At 43.7% G+C, this 22,101-nt stretch overlaps 1 protein-coding gene across 1 annotated transcript in view; it reads right to left on the bottom strand.

Moving 5' to 3' along the window:
* LOC138367648 (fructose-2,6-bisphosphatase TIGAR-like) overlaps positions 1 to 22,003 on the bottom strand; it is a 51,593-nt gene extending 29,590 nt beyond the window's left edge. Inside the window, 6 exon segments of the mRNA XM_069329379.1 lie at positions 2,976 to 2,987; positions 2,989 to 3,117; positions 11,994 to 12,137; positions 12,461 to 12,548; positions 19,521 to 19,629; positions 21,914 to 22,003. Coding sequence (XP_069185480.1) covers positions 2,976 to 2,987; positions 2,989 to 3,117; positions 11,994 to 12,137; positions 12,461 to 12,548; positions 19,521 to 19,629; positions 21,914 to 21,986 — 555 coding nt within the window. The 5' untranslated portion in view covers positions 21,987 to 22,003.
* Positions 22,004 to 22,101: the final 98 nt, after the last annotated feature.

A 22,101-nucleotide genomic window follows, 5' to 3' on the forward strand; every position in this document is an offset into this window, starting at 1 on the left:
GGTGACCAAATGGTGGTGATGAGGAAGTAGATGCAGGCAATAATCGGCAAGAGAGAGGTGAGGAGCAAAGTAAGGTGTAGTAGAGGGGATAGTAGTAGGAATAAGAATTGCAGAGGGCCTATTGGCCCATACGAGGTAGCTCCTATTATAACCACCAAATGAGAAGGAGATTGTAATAGGAATAAGAAGAGGATAGCAAGGGAACGTAAGAGAAAACAATGAACAGAAAAAAGAGAAAAGAGAGAAAGAAAAGGAAAGAGAAAGAAAGATAAATGGAAGGGTAAGCTTATGTTGGGTCACGTTTGTTAGAAACAAAAAGTTTGTTTCGGGTCTCCGAAACCCTTAGATGTTTGGGAGCCGGAAGCAGAGGAAGGGGGAAGGTTGTGAACAACATGAGAAGGACCAGGAAGTGCGGGATGAAACAACGTCAAAGCGACTAACGCCCCCAGGTCCGGGGCCCTATAACCAAAGCGGGGCAGCCGCAGGGTATCCGGGAGGGAAACCAACCTAGAGCATTGCAGCAATCTAAACCTAGCATGCATGCAGATGCTGCCCGTACCCTAACAGAAATGTCATCAAAATAGTACTGGAGAACAAGCAGAGAACACGACTCACAAGACAAAAGAACACGACTCACGGGTCAAAAGTGTCGTCGACCCAATAGGCAGCATGACGGAGGCAAAAGAGATGACTGTCACCCTGAGACAAGGGCACACAGCAACCTTCAAACCGCACGAGGTAGGCTGGAACTCGGAAGACACATCCATAGGTCCACAGAGCCCCAACAGGGTTTTCCAGGGCTCGTAGGCTGACTGCTACGGGAAGCCAGGCAAGGTGCTGCTAACCGGTCAAGACTCAAAGCTAATAAAGGGAAAGATCAAAACACCGAAACCCCTGCGATGTGTACAATCACTGGGGGCCGAGTAGAGGGCCACCAAAATATTAGAAGTGGAACCATAGTAACACCGGGCAGACTCTCAGCAGGCAAAAAAAAATCTACAGAAAACCCCCACAGAAGTACATCATCCCCAGAGGAAACAGGAACCGGGGCCGCCGCATAGGTAGGCAGGATGCACAATACAGTGGTACCTCGGAATGCGATTGTCCCTGTATGCGAGGTTTTCGGAAGGCGAGGTGTATTTACTCCAAAAATTTGTCTCGGAAGGCGATGGTTACTTCGGGAGGCGAGTTTGGACGCGAGTTTGTTGATACGCGTACAGCCGACCTAGCGCGTTCGTCGCCCCTCCGCCCCGCCGCCCCTCAGTTTATTATTGTCTCGCGCTCAGTGACTACCCCCACATCAATTCTTCTTGCGGATTTTCAGTGTTTTGTTGGATTTTTGGTGATTTGTCTATACAATTTGTTATTATATATCTCACCATGGGTCCCAAGAAAGCCAGTGGTAAGGATAAAGGCCAGAAAGCCTCATGTGAGGATGACAATAGAGGAGAAACAAGAGATCATTCGGAAGCATGAGAACGGTACACGTGTTGTTGAACTTTGTAGGCAGTACAACAAAGCCACATCAACAATATGCACTATACTTAAGAAGAAAAATAAGATTATGGGTGCTAAAGTGGCAAAAGGAGTAAGAACATAACGGCACAAAGACCACAAATACTTGAAGAAGTGGAAAAGTGTTATTAATTTGGATACACGACAAGGAGTTGAGGGGTGATAGTGTTTCGGAGGCCATTATTTGTGAGAAAGCCAGGGTGTTGCACGAAGACCTTCTAAAGAATACCCCTGCAACGAGTGATGCAGATAAGAAAGAGTTTAAGGCAAGCAGGGGCTGGTTTTGAAAAATTTAGAAAGAGAAGTGGTATCCATAGTGTTACAAGGCATGGGGTTATGTGATGTGATTATGGAAGGGGACTCCCTTCCAAACAGTAACTCCTCTCCTCCTCCCCCCTCCTCACCATCTTCCATACGCCTACAGCACTCGACAGCAAGGTAAGTAATAACTGGAACACAGTTTTGTAGGTTTATTTAGATGAATTAGGTAAATTAGGTATAAAAATTTAGTTTGATGTGGGGTTTTTGGGGTAGTCAGGAACGGATTAATTCATTTCCCTTTATTTCTTATGGGAAATTAACTTCGGAATGCGAGTTTTCGGAAGGCGAGGCGTCTCCAGGAAACGGATTAAACTCTTATTCTGAGGTATGCCTGTACCTTGATGCCCTAACCAGCACGATACCACTCCCTATCCAAGGCCAAACAAGGGCCATGAAACCCCAGCTGATCCCATGGGCGGGGTAAATGCCAAGCAACAAAAACCCTATCGGAAATGGTGTCCGAATGCACCAGGGAGAGAACCCCAAACACGCAAGAGCAGTACTCACAGGGCACCTAGGGAAGGATGTCCCTAAGCGCATGCAGCCCCAGTACTCTTGAAGACACCTGGCCACCACACACAATAACACAGTAGAGGTCACCACGAAGGCAAAATACTGCCTTTGAATTTGAGGCCAGAAAAGACATCCGCCTGGACCACATTAGCAAACGAACTGGAGTGCTTGGTAGCCGGCGCGAAGAGGGCTGTGCGGACGAACGATGCAGCGGTGGAATGTGACGTTTGCTCGTTTCCTTTGGACTGGAGGGAGTTCTGCCTCTTATTTTGGTTTTTAGTTTTAATTTTCTTACCATGTGGGATTTGTTTTGTTATGCCTACCTTTCTAAGCCTAACCTTTGCCTAACCCCGGTCGATGGCAGATAAGGAAAACCCCAACCACAGGGAAATTTTCCAGGGCTATTGCTCCCTGCACCTCTCTGAGGGGGCCAGGTTCTGGCTCGTGGTCCCTGGGAGGCTGAACTCCATAGACTAATGCCCGGTCTAATGCATCACATATTAGCCCGATAGCTCCAGGGAGCCGTAGGGCCTCCCCACCAAAAAATTACTAACCAGCATCTTTTGCTAAATAACAAAAGACTGTATTACTAGTAATCAACCATGACAAAAGAAGAATTACTGTACCTTAAAGAAGGCTTACCATTCTAGCCTGAAGATCACCTAATGACTCTGCTCCTGGAGGATTGTATTCTGTCCACATGAGGCCTTCTGATGCTGCCTTGGCCTTAACTTCATCTATGTTCATACCTTCTACACTCCCAAAATTCTGCAAGGGAAGTGAACAGCATAGCTTAGAGAGTAACACTTGACTGAGACCAAGATAACAATCCCTCCAGGAACCAGACCAGGATGGCAAGACTGCATTGCACAATTGATCAAGCAGGTCTCTCATACATGGGAGTTCTGTACTGAACCAACCCTACCATTATGGCAGTCAGATATATAATGATGGATTTATGGTTATATACATTTCTTCCAATAATTCATATCAAGTGATACAAACAAAATTCACTACACACCTGATATATGGATCAAAACATCAGAGGAGTAAGTTTTCATGCACATATTCCTTAACCACTGCACTGCTCGGCCTTAAAATATTACAAACCCTGGGTGCACCAAAAATAAATTCTTTGCAAAAAAAATTTTGCCCTTATCTTGAGGTTATCTTGAGATGATTTCGGGGCTTTAGTGTCCCGCGGCCCGGTCCTCGACCAGGCCTCCACCCCCAGGAAGCAGCCTGTGACAGCTGACTAACACCCAGGTACCTATTTTACTGCTAGGTAACAGGGGCACAGGGTGAAAGAAACTTTGCCCATTGTTTCTGCCTCGTGCAGGAATCGAACCCGCGCCACAGAATTACGAGTCCTGCGCGCTATCCACCAGGCTACGAGGCTACCTTCCAAAAGTGTTAAATACCCTTCCCTGATCACATATATATTGAAAAAATTTCACAGATGTACTTACTTTGGCCGCAGTGATGTCTGGAATATGTCGTGAGACATCACAGGTTGGTGGTCGCCCGTGCCGTAGACTCCCGGAGGCAGTCACGCGCCAGATTCAACAAGTGTGAGTTGCCACAAATATTTTTTTTTTCATTTTTTCTGCACAATTACAAATGCATTTATATTTTTTTCTGTCTAATCCTATGTATAATGAACACGTTTAAGCTATTCAGACTGTAGAACATCCGTACTGTTTCAAGACACTGTGTTACATGCATCACAAATGTGTCAACAAACATTTGTTATATTTTCTATATATCATGTTCAAATATGTACATTTATAGCTTATTTACACACTGGACACTATCACACACTATATACATCGCTATCAACACACTTAGAACTGCGCGAGTGTGTGATAATCACTGAAGCAGTCAACGGGGCATAGGGCAACTTTGCACTCAATACACTAGGTACAGATGGATCTTTGCTTGCACTCCCAACGTTGCGTGTTCTTGCAAACAATACAGGCACGTTTACCCTTGTCCTGTGTGCCTGTGCTTGGCATATAACCAAGCTTGTGTACAGCAAAGTGTTCTTTATTCTTGAGTCTGTCAGGAACTGTGAGAGGCATTGTTGCTGACACCCCACATGTTGCAATACAGCCCTCCACCCTATACTTCACAAAAATTTGTGACACTAGAGCAGCACTGAATGTACGTATTGGGGGTCTCTTGCCAGATTTCATGAGATACACATTGAAGAGTTCAGCACTGCAACATCAACAAGGTGGAAAAAGAATTTCTTCATCCACTTCACAGATTTCCGCACGCACTCGACGCCACCAACCATCATGTCACATTTATCAACTAGCCGCAAATTGACATTGTAGTCAATGACACAATCAGGTTTGTACACTGGCAACCTTGTTACAAAGTTCACTTTGCCACTGTCCAACATGGCACCTGTGTGAATAATTGTCAACATATTCACCTCGCATCTGTCCCTCCAGCGCACTGATAACATTCTATCACACTTTCGCAGCTGGCATTCACCCACTTCAGTAGCAATACCAAACTCTGGCAATTCCCTCCTGTGGGGCTTAACAGTGCCACATACGCCGGTGTTGTGGTCAAGGAGGAATCTGGTCAACAAGGGGCTGGTGTAGTAGTTGTCAGTATACAGGATATGCCCCTTGTTCAGCAATGGTTCCACGAATGTTTTCACGACACTCCCTGAGAACCCGTGTGGCTCCTGACCTGGTATGTCAACGTCAGTACCTGAATACAGTATCATGTCCATGACAATACCAGTTTCACAGTCGCATAGCACGAAAAACTTGAGTCCAAACCTGTGCTGCTTTGTTGGAATGTACTGCTTGGATGCCAGTTGTCCCTTGAAGAGGACTAGCAACTCATCAATCACGACATTCTGTCATGATACAAAATAGTCACGGAACTTTCCTCTCATATCACTAAATACCTTCCGCACCTTCCACAGTCTGTCAGTTCTGTCTTCATTATCATTGTTTTCAAAGTGCAGGCACCTGAAAAGCAGCTGGAACCTATCACGTAACATATACCTGTTGAAAAATGGGGTTGGAACAAGGCTGTCTTTGCTCAAATAATCCTGGGTTGCATGTTTATCTGCATGCCTCATCATCATGCACAAAGTTAAAAACACAAACATTTCCTTATTAGTTGTGTCTTTCCAACATGTCATGTGAGAAGAAGGTAAAATGCCAGTCAATGAGGCTGTGAGTGTACACATTCGTCTCTGCAACGAGATGGGCCTTGAATTCCATATCAAAATATGCCATATAATAATCTATTTCAGCCATATCATCACCAGTACAGTATAGGGGAATAAGGGTGTCGCACCAACATCGGTATCATCAAATGTTGGAATATGTGGTACAAAATTCTCACAATTCTGCCACACAAGTACACCAGTGGTTTTGGTTTTGGCACCAACACCACGGCCAACACCAGCACAGGCGCCAACATCACGGCTCCGTCGTCTTGTGCTAGAGCTGTGAGGAGATGAGTCTACTGCATAGCATAGGCCTTCCACGAACACCTGATGTCGAGGACGCACTGTCATCTTTGTCCTCAGGCCATGTGACATGCTGGCACTTGTCTTGGCATGTTGCCAAAGCTAAACCTCGCCTAATAACACCATAGTCGCCTGTACTCAAGTTATCAACACTGCTTGTATCGAAGCCTATGTCACTAAAGCCAGGAAATGATTCATCACATGTAGTATCACCAAATAAACTAACATTAGGTGACACACATGGTGATGGTAACTAGCGGTGTTGACCCAGGGTGGCTTGAGAGGCCGGGCGAGATGCGTGTACAGTACACACTTGCGGCATCTTCCACCTCGGTGTCCCCATTACTCGAGTCCGACCCATGCGAGATCTTTTTCAGAACTGTTGTCTAAATTGTCATCAGTCGGTCTACCATCATACAATATGTCCCGTATTTCCTCCTCTGAGAGTCGTTTTGCAGGACCGTGGCTAACCGTGAACCGGGAGGTTCACGGTCATAGACACGCTCATAGACGATGCGTCAGACATGGTTGCTTCCTTGAAACAGGGGCTCCCCCGGGCCCTGGGGCATGCTGGTATTATTTTTCAAAATGGCGGCCGATCACTGGAGGCCACAGGCATCCATTTCATACCCTCATCACCACGCACCACTTTTGAATTGTATGCTATACCTACGAGCACCCCAAGGCACGCTGTGCACCACCGACCTAGCACCTCAAGGCGCATTGCGCACCACCAACCTAGCGCCTCAAGGCACGTTGCGCAGTGCAGTAGTTAACACTTTCGCGCTCTCCGCAAAGGTCACTCAGCCAACCGAATGTGCGCGCTGCGTTTTTATCGCTTAAGCGTAAAAACAAAAATGTGTATACTCTTTTTACTCTTCTGACCTTAGTTCTCATGCTACGTATTTCATTTTGGTACCAACGTGTTCGCAATAAAATTCTCTAGAAGAACATCAGTAAAATAAGTCACGAAACATATAGGGATACCAGCACCAAATAAATAACTACGTAGATGACTCGCCGTGAGCGCCCATCAGCAACAAAATGTTTTTACTCTTGGGATTGTAATCACCTCCACACTTGTTCTACAGCGTTAATTTTGGTATCAATAGACTCGCAATGAAATTCCCAACACGGTGATATGAATATAAGCGTAGAATAATGATGCAGCCCGCCCGCAAGAGTGTGGGAAGTGGTGAAATTGTTTTCCGGTATCGGTGACGGGACGACGCACGGCGCTTTGAAAGTTTATACTTATTTCACTCTCATGACATTAATTTTTTTTGTACGTCATTCATTTTTATGTCAATGTGTTCGCAATAGAATGTTCTATGTGCCCATAGGTAAAAAATATCAACAAAGCGTAAGTTAGAATAACGACAAATATAAAACAACGCTGGAACATATCAGTGAGCGTCAAACACACACGAAATATTTTTACTTTTGTTATGTTTGTCAAGTTTATACTTGTTGCACACAGTTATTTTTGGTTGTATATTGATCGGAATAAAATTCCCTAAACAGACATATGCATATAATACATGATATAGGGGAAGAATTACCAGTATAAACGGCTAAAGTCACCACCTGCAACCCGTTTGGGACAAAATACCATTTGATCGAAGTTATCCACACCTTTCATGAACTTATTGTACCATGAAGCCAAGTGGTGAGAAAGAGAGCCTCATGGCGCGCAGTTTGAAACAAACCCAAAGTAAATCGGATAAAAATTGAATTTTATACAAATATTTTAAAAGTTGACATAACTTTATGTCCACTATGCGTTAGCGTTAGACGAAACCGAACGCGCCGGCGCGTCCAGATAGCGCGAAAGTGTTAAGGTGATACTGGTTACTAACAAATTTATAGCAATTCACATTCTGCTAATATTAAAGAATAAAGTTATCAAAATTCAAAACAGTAAAGGAATAAATGTAATATTCATATTTCATATCTGCATGAACTCCTCAAGTGGTGAAAATTTCACTGCTATTATACACAAAAAATATTTGTGTAACTAAAGTTATTAACACTTTTGTCCTCTGGGGAAGGATTTGAAGTTCACGAATAACTCTGCGGATGTCTGGTGGGGACGCATTTGGCATTGAAAATTAAAATATTTGTTAAAATTCCATTTTTACCCGATCATTATGGGACTAGTTTTAACACTTTAGCGCTCCCAGCGGTCAAGCGTAAAACATTGCCCTTGTGCTCCTGGCGTTTTGGGCGATCAAGCGGCGACACTGAAAAGTGTAAACTCTTTTCACGGTTGTGACCTTAAATTTTGATGTACGTGTTTCATTTTAGTACAATGGTACCTCGGAATACGAGTGTCCCTGTATACGAGTTTTTCGGAATACGGGCAGGATTTCCTCAGAAAATGTGTCTCGGAAGGCGAGGGTTACCTCGGAACGCGAGTTTGTTGATACGCGTTCAGGCCGACCTAGCGCGTGGTGGTACAGCAATCGTCGCCCCTCCGCCCCTCAGTTTACCATTGTCTCGCGCCCAGTGACTATCCCACATCAATTCTTCACCTGGATTTTCAGTGTTTTGTTGGATTTTTGGTCATTTGACTATACAATTTGTTATTATATATCTCACCATGGGTCCCAAGAAAGCCAGTGGTAAGGATCAAGGCAAGAAAGCCCATGTGAGGATGACAATAGAGGAGAAACAAGAGATCATTCGGAAGCATGAGAACGGTACACGTGTTGTTGAACTTTGTAGGCAGCATAACAAAGCCACATCAACAATATGCACTATACTTAAGAAGAAAAATGAGATTATGAGCGCTAAAGTGGCAAAAGGAGTAAGAACAATGATGAAACAAAGACCACAAATATTTGAAGTGGAAAAGTTTTTATTAATTTGGATACACGACAAGGAATTAAAGGGTGATAGTGTTTCGGAGGCCATCATTTGTGAGAAAGCCAGGGTATTGCACGAAGACCTTCTAAAGAAAACCTCTGCAACGAGTGATGCAGATACGAAAGAGTTTAAGGCAAGCAGGGGATGATTTGAAATATTTAGAAAGAGAAGTGGTATCCATAGTGTTGCGAGGCATGGGGAGGCAGCCAGCTCAGACAAACCAGCCGCTGGACGATTTATTGAGGAATTTAGAATTTGCAGAGCCTGAGGGATACCTACCGCAACAAGTGTTTAATTGTGACGAAACAGGACTGTTTTGGAAAAGATTGCCTAAGAGGACATACATTACCAAGGAGGAAAAATCCTTGCCCGGACACAAGCCTATGAAAGATAGGTTTACGCTTGTGCTGTGTTCAAATGCGAGTGGTGATTTGAAAATTAAACCCTTGCTAGTGTATCATTCTGAAAATCCAAGGGTTTTCAAACAGTATAAAGTGCAGAAAACCCATTTGTGTGTGATGTGGAAGGCTAATAAAAAAGCATGGGTGACTAGGCTTCTTTTTCGGAGTGGGTGAATGAAGTGGTGTGCCCTGCCATAGAAAAATATCTGCAGGAGAAACATTTGACACTCAAAGCCGTGCTTCTCCTCGATAATGCTCCTGCTCATCCTCCAGGCTTGGAAGATGATTTGTTGCCCAGATACAATAAATTCCTCACAATTAAATTCCTTCCTCCTAACACCACTCCTCCAATTCAGCCTATGGACCAGAAAATCATAGCGAATTTTAAGAAACTTTATGAAAGGGAACTTTTCCGGAAATGTTTTGAAATGACTGAAGCCACAAACCTCACCCTCAAAGAGTTTTGGAAACACGATTTTAACATTTGTAGTGCTTTAAAACTCATTGACAAAGCTTGGCAAGAAGTGACTCAAAGAACCCTGATCTCTGGCTGGAGAAAATTGTCGCCAGAATGTGTGACAGAACTAGACTTTGAGGGGTTTGAGCCTGTAAATAATGCGCCTATTGTTGATGAAATTGTTACTCTGGGCTGGCAAATAGGCTTGGAATTGGATGATGATGATGTGGAGGAGTTGGTGGAAGAACACAACGAAGAACTGACCACCGAAGAACTCCAAGCCCTTCAACAGGAACAGCTAGACAACGCAGCTGATGATTCTACAGTGAAGGAGGATGAGGCAGTAGCGAATATCCCTTCTGCAGAAATTAGGAAGGTGTGTCAGATGTGGGAAGAGATTCAAACAATTATTGAAAAGATTCACCCAGAGAAAGCTGTAGTAGGCCATTGCCTTAATCTTTTCAATGACAATGTGATGCCTTACTACAGAGACAGCTTGCGAAGAAGGGAAAAGCAAGCTTCCATGGACAGATTTGTGGTGAGAAAATCGAGCAGTGAGCCACAACCAGGACCTAGTGGCACTCAGATAAAACGTGCCAGGGAGTGCACACCAGAAAGGTCCTCACTGCCTGATGTGATAATGGAAGGGGACTTCCCTTCCAAACAGTAACTCCTCTCCTCCTCCCCCCTCCTCACCATCTTCTATACGCCTACAGCATTCAACAGCAAGGTAAGTAATAACTTGAATATAGTTTTGTAGGTTTATTTAGATGAATTAGGTATAAAAATTTAGTTTGATGTGGGGTTTTTGGAGTAGTCAGGAACGGATTAATTCATTTCCCATTATTTCTTATGGGGAAATTAGCTTCGGAATACAAGTTTTCGGAATACGAGCTGTCTCCAGGAACGGATTAAACTCTTAAACCGAGGTACCCCTGTATCAATGTGTTTGCAATAGAATGTTCTAGAAGAACATATGTATAAAAAGTCACCAAAGCAGGCATGAGACCGGCACCAAATAAAAAACTATGTCATTCGGTAGCCGTGAGCGCCAAACAGCGATGAAATGTTTCCTCTCTTTTCAGGTTTGTGAACTCCACACCTGTCCTACATCGTTCATTTTGGTATCACTGTGATCGCAATAAAATTCCCTACACGGATATATGCATATAAAGTCCAAATTACGGGCGCGGCTCTTCCAATTTTCAGGTTTGCTGCGGGTGGCATACCTGGAGTTTTGACCTTATATGCATATATCCCTTTAGAGAATTCTATTGCAAACAATTTGATACCAAAATGAACTATGTAACATGGAAATTGATGTGAGAAAACTGAAAACAGTATAAACATTTTAGTGCAGTTGTTGGTGTGCAGATATGTGCTCACTCACAGGAAAAGCTTGGGCGATTTTCGCGTTTGCTGCAGGTTGCATGCCGGGCTTTTTTACTTTATATGCAAATATCCCTTTAGAGAAGTCTATTGTGAACAATTTGATACCAGAATGAATGATGTTGCATGAAAATTAAGGCGAGAAAACTGAAGAGTATACACATTTTAATGATGGTGTTCGGCTGGGTGCTCGCATACGGGTAACACTTATCCGATTTTCGGATTTGCTGCGGGTGGCACACAGGACTTTTTGACCCTATATGCATATATTCCTTTAGAGAATTTTACTGCATACAATTTTATACCAAAATGAGCGATGTAACATGAAAATTGACATGAGAAAACTGAAAAGAGCATTCACATTTTAGTGCTGTTGCACGCTCACAGGTAATGCTCAGCTGATTCTCGGGCTTGCTGCAGGTGGCACGCCGGGTTTTCTGACCTTATATGCATATACCCCTGTAGGGAATTTTATTGCAAACAAATTGATACCAAAATGAATGACGTCGCACGAGAATTGAGGTGAGAAAACTGAAAAGAGTATACACATTTTAGTGCTTTTGTGCGCTCACGGGTAACGCTCAGCTGATTTTTGGGTTTGGTGCGGGTAACACGTCAGGCTTTTGGACCTTATATGCATATACCCCTGTAGGTTATTCTATTGGGAACAATTTGATACCAAAATGAACGACGTATAACAAAAATTGAAGTGAGAAAACTGAAAAGAGTACACACATTTTAGTGTGGCCGCCCGCTCACGTGAAACGCTCGTCCCACCTTGGGGGTAGGCTGGGGCGCACACACTGGGAACGCGAAAGTGTTAAAATAATAACATAGTAAGCATTGAGAACAAAAAGGAAACTATTTACACATGTGGAATATCATATAAAATGGGGAAGGGGTTTTTAATTTCTGCTCTACAATCACAAAGAGAATGGAACAAACAAGAGATATTATATTTCTAGAAGAGAGGACTATTTCATGAATTTAGAGACACAGTACTTGTACTGCATAATGAGGTCCTTACCCTTTCTCGTAACCTTTCATCAACCTTAATGGAGGGTAATATACAGGAATTTTCTTTTAGTATATGTTCACATGTGGAATATGCTCTACACAAATCACTTGTGTAAGCTCGTGTGAATGCTGTCTTGCACAAGCTTTCTCCAGCCTGTAATGAGAGGAAGACATTGGACAAGCTACAAAGTACAGTAATTATCAAAAGAAGGTGCCAAACCTGCAAGACTGTACTGTATAGCATGACAAACAACAATATTCATTGTCCCAGATAAATGTTCTGACTTACTGAATGTAATTCGAGCAAATGCATTAACATCATGTGCTGAAAAACTGTTCAGTGGCTTTGTTACTCATGAAAAATAAATAAAAGAAAACATGAATTGTGGAAAATTAAACTACAGTCCATCAAAACTATTCATTACACAACTAACTATTCAATACCAAATTCTATCAGCTTGGGGATAATTAAGTTACCTGCGATGCTTGCACCTTTCCTAATGAGCTCAGAGGAATATCTAGATGACCTTGAATCTTGCGCTCTCTGTTGGCTTCTGTCTCCCCACTTGAGGGGAAAAAGTAAACAAATGACTGTACAGTATATTTCAAACCAATAATACAGAAATTTATACAATAATCATAATACAGTATAGCAATATAAAGTAGATAAGACCCTCAAAAGTAATAAGCAATTGGAATAATAACACTTAAAGGGACATTTACTGAAGATGATTTCAATTGTCAAGACAATGGTCCAGTCTTGTCTAAACCTGAAAGTTAAAATGAGTGTAGTTGCAGAGCAATACTTTGCCTTAGTAATCTTACAGTAAAATACTATAAAATTACTTTAATTATGCTATTCAAAATGTTGTTTTAACACTATCATTTATCTGTATTTTATTCCCTATGAAACATGAAAACCAAGTAACATCTCTCTTCATCATTACTTCCTAATTCCCTCTTTCATTCAGTTGGTTAGTATTCACCAAGAAATGTGGAAACCCAGCACTGAATGTAATGAAACGCCATTTTCTGGGTGAGCCCCGGAGGCTCTCTGGAGCTTATCGAGCTAATGTATGTTATATTAGACCGGGACATTAGCTATGGAGTTCAGACCTACCAAGGACCAGCGCCAGAACCTGGCCCCTTCAGCGAGGTTTCAGGGAGCAATAGCCCTGGAAAACCCCCTTGTGGTTGGGGGTTTTCCTTATCTGCCATCAACCGGGGATATGCACCCATTGAGGTAGGCATAACAAAACAAACCCCACATGGTAAGAAACTAAAACAAAAAAACGAACAGAGAGGTAGAACTCCTGGCAATCCTAAGGAAACAAGCAAACATCACACTTTACTGCTGTGCTGCTCATCCGCGCAGCCCTCCCCTCCCCAAGAGGGGGAGGGAGGGACCCGGACCTCACCATGCCGGCTGCCTAGCACCAGTTCAGTAGCTAAGCTTTAACCAACGCGAAAAACCGCCGACCGGTGGGAGGGAGGGTTGCCAGGGAGCCTCCGAGGCTCACCTAGTAAATGGTTTCATTACATTCAACGCTGGTTTTCTGTGGGTAGCCCCTATGACTCCCTGGAGCTACATACCCAAAGAGAAGTAAAAGAAAGGGCTGACCCGGGAGGTGGCCGCCACAAACTCCACAATGCGAAGTCGAGACAACAGGCAGCAACCTGCAACCCAAAACACACAAGAACGCACAGGAGCTGACACGCTCACAAAATAACAGGCGGCCAGGAACCCGTGCGACCCCAAATCCCCACGCCCAAAATGAACCCAAGACGTCACCAAACACGGCAGCGAAAACTGCAAACGTCCGAACGGCACAGGCGCAAAGATAGACCGCAGGCTGGTAGACTTAAGAACCCTGCGGACGTTCCCTGAAACAGGGAATGAGGGGAACCGGATCAACCCAAAGCGCATTCCCAGCCACAGCACGCAGGTAACAGTGAAGAGCCACAACCGGACACAACACACGACACACCACCAGCCGAACCAACCAAGCATCAATAACCCAAGGACCCCTCCAGAAAGCAGCCAACTCGGCCGTCGCCAGAAGGATAGAGAAAGGCTGCAAACGTACAAACCTATCACCAGTACCAAAAGAGCAGAAACCTCTGTGCCAGAGGAGAGCCGGAACTCCTCGACCCAACCCGCAGAGGCCAATGCCAACAAAACATGGCCTTTGAAAAACAATCTTGAACTGAAGGGACTACCACAAACTGAAGAGAGGAAAGACAAGAGAGCATCCTGATCAAGGACTAGGACGGCTCAGGCGGTGCATGAGCCATCCCGAACACAAGCCGGAGCGGCTCCGCCAGTACCGCATGATACGTGGCGACAGTAAGAAGCATCAATTAACTGTCTTGAAAAACCAAGAAGGACAAGACAACCCAATGTGAAAGAGAAGACAACCTACAGAGAGAAAGAAAATGGTGAATAGAAATGCCAGGAAACGTCATACTGTCGCCGAGACGAAGCTCGCAGGTGGGACACCATCAACGAAGCCTGATTGATCACCATAGAGATGGTGATACACCCGCGTCAAAAGGCTAGATGCTAAGAGCCGAGGAGAAGGCAGAACCTGCCACGTACAGGACCAGTCCAACCTGCCGAAGGAGGTGGAGCTGCAGGAAACGCCCCGGGTTCGGACACCTATCAAGCAGCGTCTGAGAACAAACCTGGGCCGGTCACCAAGGGGCCACGAGGACTACTCTCCTTGGGAAGGACTCCAACCGAGCCAGAACCCGAAGCAACAGCTGGACTGGGAGAAGAGGAACAGGTAACTCCATCTCGACCAGTCCTGCCAATATGCATCCACTGTGAACGCCTCGCAGGTGGGTAAGGGTGCCACATAGAATGGGAGACGAAAAGACCACGCCGACGCGAAGATAGCCATGTCCAGGAGTCCATATGTCCTGCAGAGCCAATGAAATGAGTCGGCAACGACCAGACAATCCGTGAACAGAGGAATGAACAGAGACAGGTCATCCACCAGGATGTAGGACACACCCCGGACATGAAACGCACGGATAGCCAAACCCCCGAGAATCCAGCAGACGAGCCACTCGAAGGGACCAACCCCAAAGGTCAAGGACCTAAGAGAACCCCCGTGGGTCAGGTAATGAACCACCGGAGAACAGTCCGAATGGAGCCGGATGGTAGAGCCCCGAGTGACCCGAACCCTCCGAAGCGCAAACCAGATAATCACAAACTCCCGAACCATGCTGTGAGCTCGACAGACGGACAGACCCCCACCATCCCCAGGCGGCCTGGTGAGCACTGGTCACAAAGCCCCGGCCGTAAGATGACCCGTCCGTGAACACGTCGAGCGAAGGCTCAGTGAGGCGCCAAGGCACAGAACCCCGAAAACCCCAAAGAGGAAGCCGGCGATGCAGCACCAACACAAGATCCCCAGAGGAAGAACCCAACTTTCACTAGAGAGGCGGAAGGGGAGTCCCCGAGGGAACCAAACAAACGCCGAAGCCAAACCCAACCCGGCGGGCAGACCAGCACGGCGAAGTTCAGACTCCCGTACAACTGCTCGAGCAACTGCCAAGTGACCCGGGACCCCCCTCATAAACAGCTGAATGCGGGACCACAGCCACAGCAACGCTTCTAGAGGGAAAGACACGGAAGTAGTCCATGAGTCCTAAACAAAGACCCAGCTATGTCCGACCCTCGGGACGGAACAGATGGAACAGCCTCCAGATCACCAGGAACCCGAACCCGGCGATCTGGAAAGAACCACACCCCTGGTGAGCAGACAAGCGGACCGACTGGGAGCCCACACACTAGTCAGTCATCGAGGTAGGCTAGAAACCGAATCCCGAACAGACGCAGACATGTCACCAAGATCTGGGAAAGATGCATAAATACACTAAGTGCCAATTACAAACTAGGAAAGACAACAAAAGCAGCAAGCCTAAAGCCCCACCACCACCTTTGGCAGTCCCGGAACCCTGGAGAGAAACATGCCAAGAAGGAACCCGGAGGTCCAGGGACACCATCCAGGCACCCAGCCCCAACAGAAGTCGGACCGGAGATAACAGTCTTCCGAAGAGGGCAAAGAATCTAGGGCACACACAAAACAAGTCCAGAAGAACCTCAGATCCGCAAGGCCCATGTCTGCCTGCCTAATAACGGAGCAGCCTACCTGCCGAACACCGAATGAACCTTTTTGACATTTGTTGTACAGTGGTACCTCGGAATACGAGTGTCCCTGTATACGAGTTTTTTGGAATACGAGTAGGATTTCCTCGGAAAATGTGCCTCGGAAGGCGAGGGTTACCTCGGAACACGAGTTTGTTGATACGTGTACAGGCCGACCTAGCGCATGGTGGTCCGGCGATCGTCGCCCCTCCGCCCTTCAGTTAACCAGTGCCTCGTGCTCAGTGACTATCCCATGTCAATTCTTCACCTGGATTTTCAGTGTTTTGCTGGATTTTTGGTCATTTGACCATAAAAGTTGTTATTATATATCTCACCATGGGTCCCAAGAAAGCCAGTGGTAAGGATCAAGGCAAGAAAGCCCATGTGAGGATGACAATATTGGAGAAACAAGAGATCATTCGGAAGCATGAAAATGGTACACGTGTTATTGAACTTTGTAGGCAGTACAACAAAGCAACGTCAACAATATGCACTATACTTAAGAAGAAAAATAGGATTATGGGTGCTAAAGTGGCAAAAGGCATAAGAACAATGACTAAACGAAGACCACAAATACTTGAAGAAGTGGAAAAGTTTTTATTAATTTGGATACACGACAAGGAATTAAAGGGTGATAGTGTTTCGGAGGCCATCATTTGTGAGAAAGCCAGGGTATTGCACGAAGACCTTCTAAAGAAAACCCCTGCAACGAGTGATGCAGATACGAAAGAGTTTAAGGCAAGCAGGGGATGATTTGAAATATTTAGAAAAAGAAGTGGTATCCATAGTGTTGCGAGGCATGGGGAGGCAGCCAGCTCAGACAAACCAGCCACTGATCGATTTATTGAGGAATTTAAAGAGTTTGCAGAGGCTGAGGGATACCTACCGCAACAAGTGTTTAACTGTGACGAAACAGGACTGTTTTGGAAAAGATTGCCTAAGAGGACATACATTTCTAAGGAGGAAAAATCTTTGCCCGGACACAAGCCTATGAAAGATAGGTTTACGCTTGTGCTGTGTTCAAATGCGAGTGGCGATTTGAAAATTAAACCCTTGCTAGTGTATGATTCTGAAAATCCAAGGGTTTTCAAACAGTATAAAGTGCAGAAAACCCAAATGTGTGTGATATGGAAAGTCTAATAAAAAGGCATGGGTGACTAAGATTATTTTTTCGGAGTGGGTGAATGAAGTGCTGTGCCCTGCCATAGAAAAATATCTGCAGGAGAAATATTTGACACTCAAGGCCCTGCTTCTCCTCGACAATGCTCCTGGTCATCCTCCAGGATTGGAATATGAATTGATGCACAGATACAGTAAATTTCTCACAATAAAGTTCCTTCCACCTAACACCACTCCTCTAATTCAGCCTATGGACCAGAAAATCATAGCGAATTTTAAGAAACTGTATGAAAGGGAACTTTTCCGGAAATGTTTTGAAGTGACTGAAGCCACAAACCTCACCCTCAAAGAGTTCTGGAAACACCATTTTAACATTTGTAGTGCTTTAAAACTCATTGACAAAGCCTGGCAAAAAGTGACTCAAAGAACCATGATCTCTGGCTGGAGAAAATTGTCGCCTGAATGTGTGACAGAACTAGATTTTGAGGGGTTTGAACCTGTAAATGATGCGCCTATTGTTAAGGAAATTGTTACTCTGGGCCGGCAAATGGGCTTGGAATTGGATGGTGATGATGTGGAGGAGTTCGTGGAAGAACACAACGAAGAACTGACGACTGAAGAACTCCAAAAGGAACAGCAAGACGATGCAGCTGATGATGTTTCTCCAGCGGAGGAGGATGAGGCAGTAGCGAATGTCCCTTCTGCACAAATTAAGAAGGTGTGTCAGATGTGGGAAGAGATGCAAACTTTTATTGAAAAGACTCACCCAGAGAAAGCTGTAGTAGGCCGTTGCCTTAATCTTTTCAATGACAATGTGATGCCTTACTACAGAGACAGCTTGCGAAGAAGGAAAAAAACAAGCTTCCATGGACAGATTTGTTGTGAGAAAATCGAGCAGTGAGCCACAACCAGGACCTAGTGGTACTCAGGCAAAACCTGCCAGGAAGTGCACACCAGAAAGGTCCTCACTGCCTGATGTGATAATGAAAGGGGACTCCCCTTCCAAACAATAACACCTCTCCTCCTCTCCCCTCCTCACCATCTTCCATACGCCTACAGCATTCAACAAGGTTAAGTAATAACTTGAACATAGTTTTGTAGGTTTATTTAGATGCATTAGGTATAAAATTTAGATTAAAGTGGGGTTTTTGGGGCAGTCAGGAACAGATTAATTCATTCCCATTATTTCTTATGAGGAAATTAGCTTCGGAATACGAGTTTTCGGAATATGAGCTGTCTCCAGGAAAGGATTAAGCTCTTAAACCGAGGTACCACTGTATTTCAGAAATTTAATTTCTTTTTTCTACAAAAACGTCAATGCTTTGCAACATCTCAGCAGTCATCCCTTTATATCTTCAGAATCAGACTTTTGAGTGCTATACTGTAACTTCAATAACATATCTGGATCTGGATGGGGTTCTGGGAGCTGTTCTACTCCCCAAGCCCGGCCCGGAGCCAGGCTTAACTTGTGAGAGCTTGGTTTAATAGGCTGTTGCTTGGAGCAGCGCACAGACCTTCATATTGTAGCAGTCTCGTGGCGAAGTGGTAGCACACTAGCTTGGCGTTTCATGAGCTCATTGGCCTAGGGTTGTATCCTGGCTGGGGAGGATTTACTAGGTGCTAATCCTTAACTGTAGCCTCTGTTCACCTAGCAGTGAATGGGCACCTGGCTGTTAAGCAATTTGGCAGGTCGTACTCAGGAGAAAATTAAGATTAAAGACCTGCCTGAAATGCTATGCATGCTAGTGGCTGTACAAGAATGTAAGAACTCTTATATATATAAATAAATAAATAAAAATAAATATTCACTACAGCTCGGTTGGTCCAGCACTTCTTGCAGAAAATTACCCAGATTTTTCTTGAAGAATCTGGATAGATTCCAAAAGTGGAAGAAATTTTCTTCCAATTTTGTTCTGACAATTACTGTTCTTTATTCTAACTCCACAAATGCTTTTCAGATTATCCAACTTTACTGTTGGCTCAAATTGACATGCTCATGCCACATCTAATGTTCCTCTAATTTATAGTACAATAGAGAACCTAATGAAAACGCTTCATTTACATTTGCCCTCCCTCATATATATAATATATTCTTCATGCATTGTATACTTAAAATACAATATTGACTTAATGAAACATTTTCTTTAAAGCAAAACCCCCTCTTCACTTTATTTGCACTGTACAAAATCCATGACCTTACTATACACATAATGTACATGATGTACCTCCACTAATGGTAACCACACTCAGCAAGAAACTTACTGCCTGATGAAGGTGACGGAGAAGATAACTGATGGTGAACGACGCATTGTGTTCTCCTCTGGTGTGATGGCGTCCTCTATTACCTCAGACATGTATGCAAGCTTGCAACCTGTAGAAAATTAATGTGAACTACATATGTCATTGTCAAGTGAAATAAAACCTATTTTCTGAGCTATTTCAGTTAAGTTATTTCAGTTATGTCCATGGATTGAAACATGTGCAGAGGTAGGATGGCATATTTGTACCATTACCGCAAGCAATGTTTCAAATAGTTCCAATTTTTCTAATTATGTGCTTCTGTTCTATCAACTGAATTTAAACAACTCTGAAATCAGGCTTTTAGTACACTAAATGATAAAGCACCTTACAAAGAGATTCATTTGGCTGCTCCCATTTATTCCCTATTGTCCAATTTTTTTCTCTGCAGCTGTATGTTTTTTATATTTTTTTTAAAGCTGTATGTTTTAGGTGTAAGTATATATGGAGAAGCTGGAGGTGTATATTGTAGTGCCACCTGGAGGCAGTCAGTGGGGGCATACTGTACAGCAGACCAAACATAAGATAGAGACAGCTCTCCCTTGGTGGTTACTTGTGGTGCTAAGGAAGGTTTTAGAAGGGCTTTACATTATTATGAATTAATGTTCTTCAGTGACTTGCAAGCACCTAAATGACTATGAGGACCTAGTGTATCTGAAATGTTCTCTAATGCCCCAATACTTTACTAGTATTATACAGTATATTGTTCTGATCAAGTGGTAATGTTCAGGGCAGCAGCTGAGAAGACCCTTCTAAAAGGTGCTTGTCATATGCAGTACTGTATTCAAAGCCTGATAATATTACCATGTGCAAGCATAAGCAGTAAACCCTAACTCTACAGATATTTAGAGAAAACCCTATTTGTTTTAATACTCAAATTTAAACTGTACAAGCTTAAATTATTAAGTCTGCAGGGTTAAATGCCAGAAACTCTTTGATTAGATTAAAAAAATATGTTGGTATATGCAAGGTACCTAATAGAAGCCTGTTAGAATAAATATTATAATGTTATTTTTTTTAGCCCATTTTCTCTATTTCCCTCCAGAAAAAAATGCAGTAGTTTAGCTAACCAAAAGTGTCCAGACCTGGGCCACCAACCTGCCCTACTGGAGCAGTGACTCATTAGTCCCAGGAAGCATCAATATTGAAGTGCTTTTAATTTCCCTAAACCACCACAGTTTTTATGCTGAGTTGTGTCAAAAATGTAGTGTGTTCAGTAATAAGTTGATTTTTTATAATTCAGTTTGTTTCTTGCAGGAATCATAAGATTTTTTTTCTTTTTAAATTTAAATGGTTATATCTGATTAATTCATTATGTATAATTTTCAGAAAGATATACAGTCCTTAAACTGTTGGATAACAAAAATACACATCAAGACCGGTGCCAAAAACAGCCACATGTATAGTCTCCGGCCACTTAAAGTAACCACAAGTCAATTCAAAATAACACCACTACATGCTATATAACTTCATACTACCTTGAATATTAATATCACACCTTAATAGTCAATGGAACGCAAGGCATGAGTCACAAAAGATGTGTGTCTGGTAACTAGTCTCCAGCTACATAGCAAGCAGGAAAAATGTCACAAAACAATATGAAAACTCCACTAAAGAGTACTCATAGCCTGTCTAGTAATGGATTCTTTTGGTTAACCCTCAGTGGTTCTCAGTAGTTAGTAATTTGTGCTACAAATTACCTACTTAAAATTATGTTAGATTAAGGACCTGCCCAAAATGGTGTGCGTGTTAGTAGCTTGACAGGAAAGTAAAAACATCCATGCTATGTACATTCTTGTACATATAGTATATAAATAAATAAATATAAGTTAGGATTGCCTAATGCCTGTCTTCAATAGCCTGCTCCAGCTGGCAGTCTTCGGACACCCGCACAGCTGAATATTCCGGGAATATTTCTCTATTGTTGAAAATAAAATAACCTAATGAACAAAGCTACAGTTTTTACCTAAAACTTTGCGTCCGCTCATATAGACTAGTGTGCCGACACAGTGCTATGTTACTTACAGTTTCTTATTCTTAAAATACAGTCATTGCAATATGTTCCCTGTACCGAACTTAATATGCTCCCTGTACCGTGCTTGATGTGCTCCCTGTACCGTACCTAATGTACTCCCTGTATCGTGCTTGTTGTGCTGCCTGCACCGTACCTAATGTGCTGCCTGTACCGTACTTGATGTGTTACACAGACAAGAGCACAGTACTCACGCGGGGTAAGTGTCCAGGGAGGGTGGTTCCTAGTGAGGCTGGGCCCGCCCCTCACCACAATACACACACACCTCCTCTCCTAAATATAATAAATATATACCATCCCTGCCCTGTGAAACAAATACACTTACATAGCACTACTGATTTGGGAAAGTATAAATATAATTTAATATTGAGATACAAGCGTAGTGTACCTATCCTCATGGTTAACTAGTGAGGACTCATTGATAAATAATAGTAGAAGTTGCCGGTCTCATCCCCCCCCCCTCCACCAACACCCAAGAGGAACATTTTTATTTATTTATTTATTTATTTATTT

Source organism: Procambarus clarkii, chromosome 22, assembly GCF_040958095.1.
Source record: "Procambarus clarkii isolate CNS0578487 chromosome 22, FALCON_Pclarkii_2.0, whole genome shotgun sequence".
In the NCBI taxonomy this organism is placed as follows: Eukaryota; Metazoa; Arthropoda; class Malacostraca; order Decapoda; family Cambaridae; genus Procambarus; species Procambarus clarkii.